This window comes from Danio aesculapii, chromosome 7 (genome assembly GCF_903798145.1).
Source record: "Danio aesculapii chromosome 7, fDanAes4.1, whole genome shotgun sequence".
Classification (NCBI taxonomy): domain Eukaryota; kingdom Metazoa; phylum Chordata; class Actinopteri; order Cypriniformes; family Danionidae; genus Danio; species Danio aesculapii.
Window position 1 is genome coordinate 21128200 of NC_079441.1, and position 12092 is coordinate 21140291.

The 12092-nt window shown below is 35.9% G+C and overlaps 1 protein-coding gene across 1 annotated transcript in view; it reads left to right on the forward strand.

Moving 5' to 3' along the window:
* pygmb (phosphorylase, glycogen, muscle b) overlaps window positions 1-12092 on the forward strand; it is a 30965-nt gene that overhangs the window by 8633 nt on the left and 10240 nt on the right. Inside the window, exons 6-14 of the mRNA XM_056461261.1 lie at window positions 2075-2186; window positions 2297-2379; window positions 2487-2630; window positions 3151-3243; window positions 4978-5124; window positions 5348-5511; window positions 7702-7816; window positions 9712-9813; window positions 9905-10052. Of these exons, the coding sequence (XP_056317236.1) occupies window positions 2075-2186; window positions 2297-2379; window positions 2487-2630; window positions 3151-3243; window positions 4978-5124; window positions 5348-5511; window positions 7702-7816; window positions 9712-9813; window positions 9905-10052 (1108 nt within the window). The remainder of the gene's footprint in view (window positions 1-2074; window positions 2187-2296; window positions 2380-2486; window positions 2631-3150; window positions 3244-4977; window positions 5125-5347; window positions 5512-7701; window positions 7817-9711; window positions 9814-9904; window positions 10053-12092) is intronic.

Consider the following 12092-nt stretch of genomic DNA (forward strand, 5'->3'; position numbering starts at 1 on the left):
AATTTAAATAATTTGTCAAAACAAGCTAAATATAGTTGTATACATGCACTGTTTAATTCAACAAAACGTTTCTTTAAAAAAAAAATTGACATTTAAAAAGAACTTTTGCCATGTATCTAAACTATGCACAGTCGTCTGTCCAGGCTAAAGGTCCGAGTTCATCAGTTACCTACACATACATGGGGAGTTAATCTCATATTAAAGCAATGTTATTGTAAAAAAGATAATTTAATCAGATTAACAAAAATAACAAAACAAAATATGTGCACACAGTAAATATTAGGCCTGTTAATAATCTGTTTAAAGAATAATTAAAGCAAATACAAGGCCCAAGATGCTACTTCCAAATGGATATATGTTTTTTAAATCTTGAGCTCTTGAAAGCAGCAGGACTGTGGGTGCACGACCATCGCTTTTTGTCAAGTCTATTTCAAAGAGATCTCACCAGTTGTGCTTCCTCTCGGCACAGTTGCTTCGCACAAGTAAACGGGAGCGTGCACGCTTTTTAACAGTCGCGCGCATTACATCACCTGTTCGCGCAAGTGATCATCCTCTCATTCGGTATTCATCTGTTTTCTTTTGCTCACGCGAACACAATTAGTTTTGTCAGTCATGCTGCTTTTCGATTCCAAGATCACATTTGCACCCATATTGGTCCATCCTTATTGTCAAACCCTGCTTTTAAGAAAACTACAAATTAAACATTATTTTCAACCAGCCAAAGTGGCTAGTGGGAGTGCATTTGGCTTGTTAGCGGGTGTTAATGTCAAGCCCTGATCGTAATAGTAATTTGCATAATAACAGTTTTCACTGTGTTTTTAGTTAAATAAATGCAGCAGTGATTAAATGCAGCAGGGTATATGCAGAAGTGTGCAGAAGGACTTTTAATTTTTCAGTAACCCGGGTCAAACGCTTTTGGTAAACTGTATGCAGTTACAAAATCGATGCATTTAAGCTGTCTTCTTTAAAAATCAACAATCTTCACTGCCTGATTGATATCCGATATAAAGTGGGTCTCAGATTGTACAAGAAGCACAGCATTAAATTACATGTTCCCGCACCATGTCTTTAAAATATGAACATTTATTTTACTCCAGTATCTTCAATGGAGTTTGTGCGCGAGCCAACTGATCCTGACAGCACGTTCGTGTAAACAGCTTTTCATCTCGTTTTACGTTTCAACAACTAAATGAATGCAGAAGTCTGTTTAACTGATTATATTTTAATTACATTACAACATCGATGCTGTAAGAGGAACCGTATAAAATTTAAAAAAGTCACAGTGACCGTTCACCAGAAGTTTATCGGTATGGAAAGAAACACTAGCTCTGCATATACCCTGTAGATGCTTTTCTACACTAAAAAATGACATTTGCTGCTTGCTCAAACTACTTATTTAAAATGAGTGGAAACAGCACAATTCTTATGCTTTTTTGGGACAACTTAATTGTTTTATGTTCAGCCCACTTAAATTTGTAAAAATGATTAAGTTGACTTAACTGATTTGTATTGTGACAATATGAAGGAATTGTATAAAACCCAGCGTTTTTTACAGTGTGAAGTATTCCAAATTTGAACTGTAATGACATGAAGTTAGAAACAGGAACTAAAAAAGACTCGGGCTGCATCCATAATTGCCTACTAAACAGTAGGTACTACATTTGAGTCTGAATTTACTACTCGACCATTAGAAAAGTACATTCTATACAGTATTAATGTGAGTAGTGTGAATGGAACTTGGACATACTACATACACTATTTGTCATGATCACAAGACCCACGTCAGTTGTGTCACTTCACTCCCTCTCATGAATTCTTGCCCGAAGCATCATGAGATAGCGTAGCATCCATCTTATGCGCACTTCAAAATCTCGCTGGAAGTAGTAGGTCATCCGGGTACTTCTCACATACTGTTTTTTGAGTTCTATGAATTCGGACATACTACATGGCTCTCACACTATTTTTAGCATACTATAAAGTATAGATCTATGCAATTTTGGACGCAGCCTCATACATTATCAGGTTAATTTATTAATAATATTTTTCCATTCAATCTGTACGTTTGCTTCACCAGGTTGTCCTTGCACTCCCATATGACACTCCTGTCCCAGGATACAGAAACAACATTGTTAACACAATGAGGCTCTGGTCTGCCAAAGCTCCATGTGAATTCCATCTCAAAGACTGTGAGTTCTCTTCAATCACTGAATGATTTTTAACATCGTAAATGTCTTTACTGTCACTTTTTGCCCTTTTGTCCTTAATGTCTCATGAAACTCTCTGTCTTTTCAAACAGTTAATGTTGGTGGTTATATTCAGGCCGTTCTGGACAAGAATCTGGCTGAAAACATTTCCCGTGTGCTTTACCCTAATGACAATGTGAGTGCAGCTCAAGTCCATTCATGTAAAGCATAACAAGAAGAAAAACCTCATGACTCTGGGAGCCTGAATGTAAGCAAATCCTCCTGTTTGTGTTGTGTTGTCAGTTCTTTGAGGGTAAAGAGCTGCGTCTGAAGCAGGAGTATTTTGTGGTGGCAGCGACTCTACAGGATATCATCCGCAGGTTTAAAGCCTCCAAGTTTGGCTCAACTGAGGTAGTGCGCATGGATCTGTCCACGCTGCCAGATAAGGTAGGTCAGACCCAGAGCTGTTCGATGTTAAAGGGATAGTTCACCCAAAAAATTTTAATTCTGTCAACATTTACTTACCCTTTACTATAAGTTTCTTTCTTCAGTTAAACACAAAAGAAGATATTTTGAAAAATGTTGGAAAACTGTAACCATTGACATCCATTTTATTTGTTTTTCCTACTGGATGTCAGTGTTACAACTTTCTTCAAAATATCTTCTTTTGTGTTCAACAGAATTAAAAAAACACATAAAGGTTTATAACCACTTGAGGGAGAGGAAATACTGAGTCAGTTTTCATTTTTGGGTGAACTATGCCTTTAACATGCAGAACTTTAGAGAATACTCAGCACAACTCACATCATGTCTGGTGTAATTTGTTGATATTAATAATACTTTTGTTATTAGTAATTAGCAGCACTAATAAAGTTATAAATGTAATACATTAGGCTTAAAAAATGAATACTAATGTATGAACCGCATGTTTAAAAACAAAGTCTTTTCCTTTGTTTGAACGTTTCAGGTTGCTATTCAGCTGAATGACACTCATCCTGCAATGGCAATCCCTGAGCTGATGAGGATACTGGTGGATGACGAGAAACTGACCTGGGATGTGGTGAGCGGGAAATACCTTTTAAATTTAACTCAAGTAATTTCATAGTGGTTTAAAAAAGGACAGGCAGTCAAATTGTATGACTGTTGAACTTGATCAATATGAATATTGTGAGGATATAAAGTAACCCTCCCAGTGATGGGTTGCAGCTGGAAGGGCATCCACTGCGTAAAACATGTGCTGGATAAGTTGGCGGTTCATTCTACTGTGGCAACCCCAGATTAATAAAGGGACTAAGCTGAAAAGAAATGAATGAATGAATGAATGAAAGTAACCCTTTCCAGTATATACAGTACTCAACATAAATGAGTACACCCCATTTTGAAAATGAATGTTTTCATCCATTTCTTAGTAAATGTAGGCAATATATTTTGGTGCATTTGAACAAAACATATTTATTAAACATATATATTTATTAAAATATTATTTTAACCACCGAACATCTTTAGAAATAGAAAGAATACATATTTAAATTCATGTAAAATATTAGAAAACAAATTACAAACTACACAATTTCAACAAAATGTAAAAAATATTTTGTTTCTTTTAAATTTTGCTCTTTTGAATTTTTTTGTTTACTGTTTTTCTCTAAAAAACAGTATCATTTTTATAGGTTATTTTGTTAGATACGCTTCAGATTTGGCTTCAGTACTGACTAATCCATTGTATATGCATAATTGTAATATTGTAAGTATTTCAATAAGTTTTCTATAGAAAATATTAACTTAAATGATATTTGTTTAATGCAAATATTCCTTATCTATGCGTAAAATGCAATAAAGAGATAGGAACTGTATGTCATTGTTTATGGAAGTGTCCTTTGGTCAAATTTTTGGGGGAAAATTCAAAATTTTTGATCCATAGTATTAAAACAGGATATACCCAAATATCCAAAAGTTTATATTCGAAATATTTTTCCTAGAACAAGCACTTCTAGTTCAGAAAATAAACTGGTAACATTCTGTTTAATACATTAAAATTTATAATAGCTTGTTTTTGTAAAAATACAGAAAGCCAGCATTTTGGACAATGGTTGCGGGAATTGTTTTATTGTTTGGCTTTAGATAAATTTACTTATATAATCAAGAGAAAACCTGAAAAGTTTTTCAAAATTTGACACTATTGATAAAATATCACCTGCTATTGATGTACTGTTGTTGTTATATGATGTACGTTTATATTGTATGTGTTAATACATGCATTTACTTATGTACTTATGTACTTATGTAAACCTCTAAAAGCCGTTTGAAATTTTCTTCAAAAATGTGAAATTTTATCAGGCTCCTGTGTGTAGGTTCAGTACTTTCAAGTTTATGGCAAAGAATACGCTCTTTTAAAGGTTTTTGAAATTAAATAATGCAACATGAACATAGGAGTCTGAGAAAAATGCTAGTTTTCGATAGAAATTTCAGACGGCACTCATAGGTTTTTGCATCTGAACTCTTCATATTAATACATTTTATTGTTATTATTTATTTATTTATTTATTTATTATTATTATTATTATTATTATTATTATTATTATTATTATTATTATTATTCTTTGTATGTTTGGTTTTGATTTGTGTTGTGCACGTTTACAGTGTAAACACAGCAGCAACAGAACTCTAGTCCAGTGTGAAACATCTGTGACACGACTACTTTGAAAACCGTGCAGTCTGAACTCTGAGTAAATCCAATCAATCCCTTTTTTTTTCATTGTACCCTCTACTTGACATTCTCCAATTTCTCTCTTAGGCCTGGGACATCACTGTGCGTACTTGCGCATATACAAACCACACAGTCTTACCAGAAGCTCTGGAACGCTGGCCTGTGGACCTCTTCCAAAACCTCCTGCCCCGTCACCTAGAAATCATCTATGAGATCAACCGACGTCACATGGAGGTCTGGGAACACACATTACCTTTAAGCTTCAAGATCTGATGTTTTTTTTGGACTAGGAGACCAGTATCTCACTGCATTAGTACAGTCTCCGCTCCAAATAAGGAGTACATAGTGCAGTGAGCTTGAATAAACAACCTCTTCTGCTCTGCATGACACAGTAAATCTCTCATGAGGAAAAGCCCATGTACGTTCTCTGTTTTGACCTTGTGTGCTGTTTTTTTAGCGGATCTCTGCACTCTACCCGGGTGATTTTGACCGTTTGAGGCGCATGTCTCTCATTGAGGAGGGAGGTCAGAAGAAGATCAACATGGCTCATCTCTGCATCGTTGGTTCTCATGCAGTCAATGGCGTGGCACAGATCCACTCGGACATTATTAAAGACACCGTGTATGTGAACAAATATTCTTATATTAGAAAAGTCTAGACCATGGGTGGCCAAACTCGGTCCTGGAGGAGTTTAGCTCCAACTTGTTTTAATACATCAGCCAGGAAGGTTCTAGCATATCAATAGACACTGCTAAATAATTCGATTGTTTCATGTACGAGTAACATTTCAACATTCATTCATTTTCCTTCAGCTTATTCCCTTGTTTATCAGGGGTCGTCACAGTGGAATGAACCACCAACTATTCTGGCATATGTTTTACGCAGCGGATACCCTTCCGGTTGCAACCCAGTACGGGGAAACACCCATACACACTCATTCCCAAGCACACTCATACACTACGTCCGATTTCATTCATTTTCTTTTCGGCTTAGTCCCTTTATTAAAGGGGGGTCGCCACAACTGGATGAACTTATCCAGCACGTTTTACGTAGCGGATGCCCTTCCAGCTGCAACCCATCTCTGGGAAACATCAATACACACTCACAATCATACACTACGGACAATTTAGCCTACCCAATTCACCTGTAGCGCATGTCTTTAGACTGTGGGGGAAACCCACGCGAACGCAGGGAGAACAAGCAAACTCCATGCAAACGCTAACTGACCCAGCCAAGGTTTGAACCAGCATCCTTCTTGCTGTGAGGTGACAGCACTACCTACTGCACCACTGCGTCGCCCACTATGACCAATTTAGTTAATCTAATTCACCTATTTTGCATGTTTTTGGACTGTGGGGGAACCGGAGCACTCAGAGGAAACCCACACAAACACGGGGAGAACATGCAAACTCCACACAGAAACACGATCTGGCCCTTCCGGGACTCAGCAACTTTCTTGCTATGAGGTGACAGTGCTAACCGCTGTGCCACGGTGCTAGCTATGCTACTTCATGTTAAAGATCTGGGTTTGCGTTTGATTGGCTCACGTGATTCATATTTAGAGCTTCTGAAGGGTGCATAGTGCACATCAAAGTGGCCTGATTTTCATGGTGCATTGTGGGACTTTACAGAGCACAAACGTTTCAGTTCAGCACTGTTCAGTCTTGCGATTGAGACATAACTTAAAATGGCTGCCGATCTAATCAGTGCACTGACTGCTGAACAAGGTTGCTGATTGAGACGCACCCATTGATTATTGTTATTGTTATTTCAAGCCAAGGCTGAAAATTCTTTGTCTTGCTTTACATATGTCGTTGCATATAACATTTCCATAACACAATCACAGTACATATACTTAAAAGTCTTTACCTCTCCTAAGAACATTATAGTCCTAGTTTATTCAAAAGTAACTTGTTTAGGTGTGTCGACTTGTGGTTGGAGCTAAACTCTGCAGGACACCGGCACACCAGGACAGAGTTTGGTATAGACAGTGGTCCCAAAAATAAATAGTTTTTATGGCTTTTTTAACCCTTTATAGGGCACTCATTGAAATACTCACTGCAAAAAGGATTGTTACTGGGGTTTATTATAAGACTTTTAAAAATTGTAATCAATGTCAACGAAGTTACTATTTATGGTTTTTCACGTGATAAAGGAATAAATGAGTAATTCCTATTTTTTATTTATCAAGTGTAGTCTTTTTTTGTACAAATTGTGATGATGAGTCAGGATTAGAAACAGTCTTTATTTTACAAAAAATATAATTAGTTTAGTTTTAAATGTCAACTTGGTTCAATTAATGCATCTTCGTTGCACAAAGGTTTTGAACAATTGTGTTTAAACTAAGTAGTTATTTTACAGAAAAATAGCATATTTTATTTACTCACACAAGTATTTCTAAGCTTTTATGGATTTCTTTCTTCTGTTGAAGTCAAAACAAGATATTCTGAAGGATGTTGCAAAAACAGTATTATAAATATTAATGAATATCAATTTTCCCATAACATTCTTCAGTATATCTCTCTTCATGTTCAACAAAGTGCATCACATAACCTAAAAAAAACTTTGGAACAAGTGGAGGAAGAGTAAAATATGACAGGATTTTATTTTATTTTATAACATTTGAGACAAACATATTTAGATAATCTGGCATTACCTTAATTCCAAATAAATTGCTTATTTTAAAATCTCTTGTTCCTCTGATGACCTCATTTATTTATTTTAATTTCATTAGGTCTGCTACATAACTTGCATATGCTTAAAGCCCTAAAACAGGTCTATCTAATTAATTTGGGTTGATTTTGTGTACAGATTTAAGGACTTCTATGATGTGGACCCACAAAAGTTTCAGAACAAGACCAATGGCATCACACCTCGTCGCTGGCTCGTCATGTGCAACCCTGGACTGGCCGAGGTTATCGCTGAGGTGAGGAACATTGCTGATAAATGTAGTTATCATAATTTGTGAGCTTTGATAACTGAAAAAAAACATGCAACTGTAATTGAAATACAGTTCAATTATTTGCCCTCCTGTGAATTTGTTTTCTTTTTCAAATATTTCCTGAATGATGGTTAACAGAGCAACAAATCTTTCACAGTATGTCTGATAATATTTTTTCTTCTGGAGAAAGTCTTATTTGTTTCATTTCGACTAGAATAAAAGCAGCTTGTAATGTTTTTATTTCAATCTTTTTTATTGGTCTTTTGTATGACAATACAAATTACATATTGAGAGGTAAACAGTAATGTATTGTCCATTATTAATCCCATCCCCTAACCTCTCATTCTTAACTCAACAAAACAACAATAAATAAATAAGAAAAATAAATAATAATTAAAAAATAATAATGAAATAAAAAAACCTAATAAAATGGTAAATGTTACAGGTTGCCAGCACCAGGTGTAATAGGCAGGCCTTTGATGTAGTCAAGAAAGGAATTCCAAGTCTTATAAAAGGAATCTAGTGAGCCAGAGAGTGAGCATCTCAGCTTTTCAAGTCTGATGCAATAAAAATGTCCCGTATCGTCTGCGCCAGTGGTATGGTGGTTAGTGCTTCGACACATGTACTCCGGTGCTCACGGCGACCCGAGTTCGATTCCTGTCTTGTGGTCCTATGCCGATTCTTCCCCTCTCTCTGCTACCCATGCTTTCCTGTCAATACTCCATACTTTCCTATCCATTAAAGGTGAAAACCCCCCAAATAATAATTATTAAAAAAAATGTCCACTTGTCTTGTGTTGGGGGGATCTGTGCTTCCACTTTAAAAGTATGGCGCCTCTGGCTAAAATTGTGGTAAAGGTAACAACCTTGCTGTCATGGACTGTCAAATCAGGTCTAAGGTATACACCAAAGAGGGCTAGGAAAGGATCAGGTTGTATATTGATTTTAAGGGCTTTATTGAATGTATTAAAAACACGTGACCAAAAGGTGGCCAGCTGTGGGCATGTCCAAAACATATGCAGATGTTCAGCAGGTGAGTATTTGCAATGATTACAAGCAGAGCTCCTATCTGGAAAGAAATTAGCCAGCTGAGCATTGGTTAAGTGAGCTCTAAATAATATTTTACACTGCATCAAACCATGTCTAGCACATAATGAAGATGAATGCACCCGGGCTAAAATGTTATCCCATAGATTCTCTGTCATAGTAACTCCTAGATCTCGCTCCCAAGTATCTCTAAATGCATCAGTAGGATCAGCATTAATTGAATTTATTCAAATCAAGGAAATTATCTATATGCGTTTCAGGGGGGCGGTTGGGGAAATGAGGGAACTGAATAAAATGTCTGGTTTTGAAGAAGCAGAATAAGTAATGATTGGGTAAAATATACTTCTTAGCTAAAAAGGAGAAGGATGTAAAGACACCCTCTTCATATAGATCACTGCTCTTGCAAATGAGATGACCAGACACGAAATGCAGGATCTGAACTGGATGGGGGAAAATAATTGTTAAGGATAGGCATATGGATAGAACATTTACGTAGGCTGTAGAGTTTTCTAAATTGCATTCAAATTTTGAGTTTGTAATGTTTTTAAAACCATTTTAAGGTCAATATTATCAACCCCTCTTAAGCATTATTTTAAAAAATATTATTTACTGTCATCATGGCAAAGATAAAATAAATCAGTTATTAGAAATGAGTTATTAAAACTATTATGTTTAGAAATGTGGTGAAAAAAACTTCTTTCATAAAACAAAAATTGAGGAAAAAATATACAGGGGGGCTAATAATTCTGACTTTAACTGTATCTTGTAAGTTTTAGTGCATTCTTTGGAAGCTTGTGTGAGAAATGTCAATCCTTGTTTGATATTACTCATTAGCGAATTGGTGAAGACTACATCCGTGATCTGAGCCAGTTAAAGAAGCTCTTGAAGTTTGTGGATGATGATGCTCTAATTCGAGACATTGCCAAAGTCAAACAGGTAAGAAAGTAAATAAAACATGGCGCAGAAATTCAGAGTAGTAATCATTAGCATGATGGACGTCACATGCGTATTGCTGTGCCATTTTCAGGAGAATAAGATGAAATTTGCCGTGCATCTCGAGGAACAGTACAAGGTGAAGATCAATCCCAACTCCATGTTTGACGTCCATGTGAAGAGGATCCATGAATACAAAAGACAGTTGTTGAACTGTCTGCACATCATCACTCTCTACAACCGTAAGTTGAAAAAAAAACTCTCATTCTTTTTTTTGTAAACAATTGTTTTTATTATTTCAGTTTTTGTTTAATATAGAAAGCATACAGCATATGACCTTATCATAAAACAACCCCAAATTCCCACCCCCCACCCAGGTAGACTTGTTCTATAATAACAGAAGTTAAAAGGTTGCTGTGTTATAAAAAAAGGGAAAGAATAATGTAAAGCCAAATACAGAGTGGAAGTTAGGCAAGTACAAATAAATAACTAATACATCATGAGATACATAAAGTACATATAAACAGAAAAGCTGTACATTAGAAGGAAGAAACAAAGGATTTGACAATATCAGAAGCCAATTTCCAGCACTTAACAGTTTTTGACTGAGCTCCATGTATACGCGCTGTTGAAAGTTCCATACAAATAATGTCCAGCAAAGATAGGCCCCATTGACATCTACTCATAATATGAGGAGGGATCCAGCGGCAAACCAACATTTTCTTAGTAGCTGTGAAAGCAGCTTAGAGTAAGTTCTTTTGTTGCATTGAGAGTGACATATTAAAAATCGTTTTGGAAAAAACATACTGGAGTCACTTCTACATCTTTTCCTAACAAAAATGAAGTGTCATGAGCCAGCTGAGACCAAAAAGAGTGAAGTGCAGGACATTCCCAATAATACTGAAAATAAGTGCCAACTGTCCTCTGTGAGCATAAATTACAATCTGGGGAAAGTGATAAATGCATATAAAATCGTTTTACAGGGGATAAATAGAGTCTATGTATCATTTGATGATTCTGATTTTTTGAGGAAGATGAAATAGTGTCAAAGTTTGGTCAGAAAATAGAGATTCTACATCTGCACTGATATCCTTAGACCAAATAGTACAAACTCTAATTCTGATTTAAGGATTAGTTCACATAATATTGAATATTCTGTAATGAATTACTCTCGCTCATGTCGTTACATCTCACCTGAGATCATCAAAACACAAATTAAGATGTTTTAGATGAAATCTGAGAGCTCTCTTATCCTCCATAGTCCGTGATGGTCCAGAGATGTTCAAAAGCAAAAGGATTAAAAAATACTGTACAAATATTCCATTTGACTTGAAGTGGTTCAACTGTAATCATACAACGCTCCGAAAATTCTTTTGTGGAACAAAAAACTGTAAGAATGACTTTGTTTGCTATTGTTATATTAGTTCATCAGGGTGTGCAATTTCTATTGAAAGTTTGACATGATAGCCATTTTTACGTTCTTTTAGATGTTAATATTAAACTAAGGATATTTGACATAACATATAATAGTTTAGTGTGTGTGTGTGTGTGTGTGTGTGTGTGTGTGTGTGTGTGTGTGTGTGTGTGTGTGTGTGTGTGTGTGCGTGCGTGTGTGTGTTTGTGTGTGTGTGTGTGAGTGTGAGTGTGTGTGTGTGTGTGTGACAAGTGGATGTTGAAAAAAATGATTGAAAACCAAATATCACTGCAATTATTTATCGCCCACACTTCCAGTGGAAATATATTGTACAGTGAAAGAATTTTTTTGCAATAAATAAATGATAAATTACCTGGAGAGGAAGTTAAAGAAATAAATATAACAAACCCACTATCTGTATTATACAAACTAAACTAAATATGAAATGTAAGAAGCATTAAAAGAAACATCTTTAACGTCTCAAACGTCTTAACTAAGCTACTCTAACTAAAAAACAAAACACAAATCAGCACACGCTCCTAAACCTAATGAAATAATACAAAAATGAATCTCCGTGTTGTATATCGAGTGACTTACTCACTCCTACACCCTCTCGAGGTATCACTCAAACAGGTATCAGTTAACTGGGCAAGTTCACAAACAAACACATTGCAATTTCAAATCTCAAAAGACTTAGACAAGAGCATTAAACACAAGCAAAAAAGAAACACATTCTCTCAGACTAGTCCTCGCAAGAGAGACTGTCCTCATAGAGACCCAAAGAAAGAGTGAGAGCGAGAAGGAGTGAGAGATGGAGAGAGAGAGATAGAGAGAGATCGCCATTGCAGTTTGGGCTCGACTTTTAAAC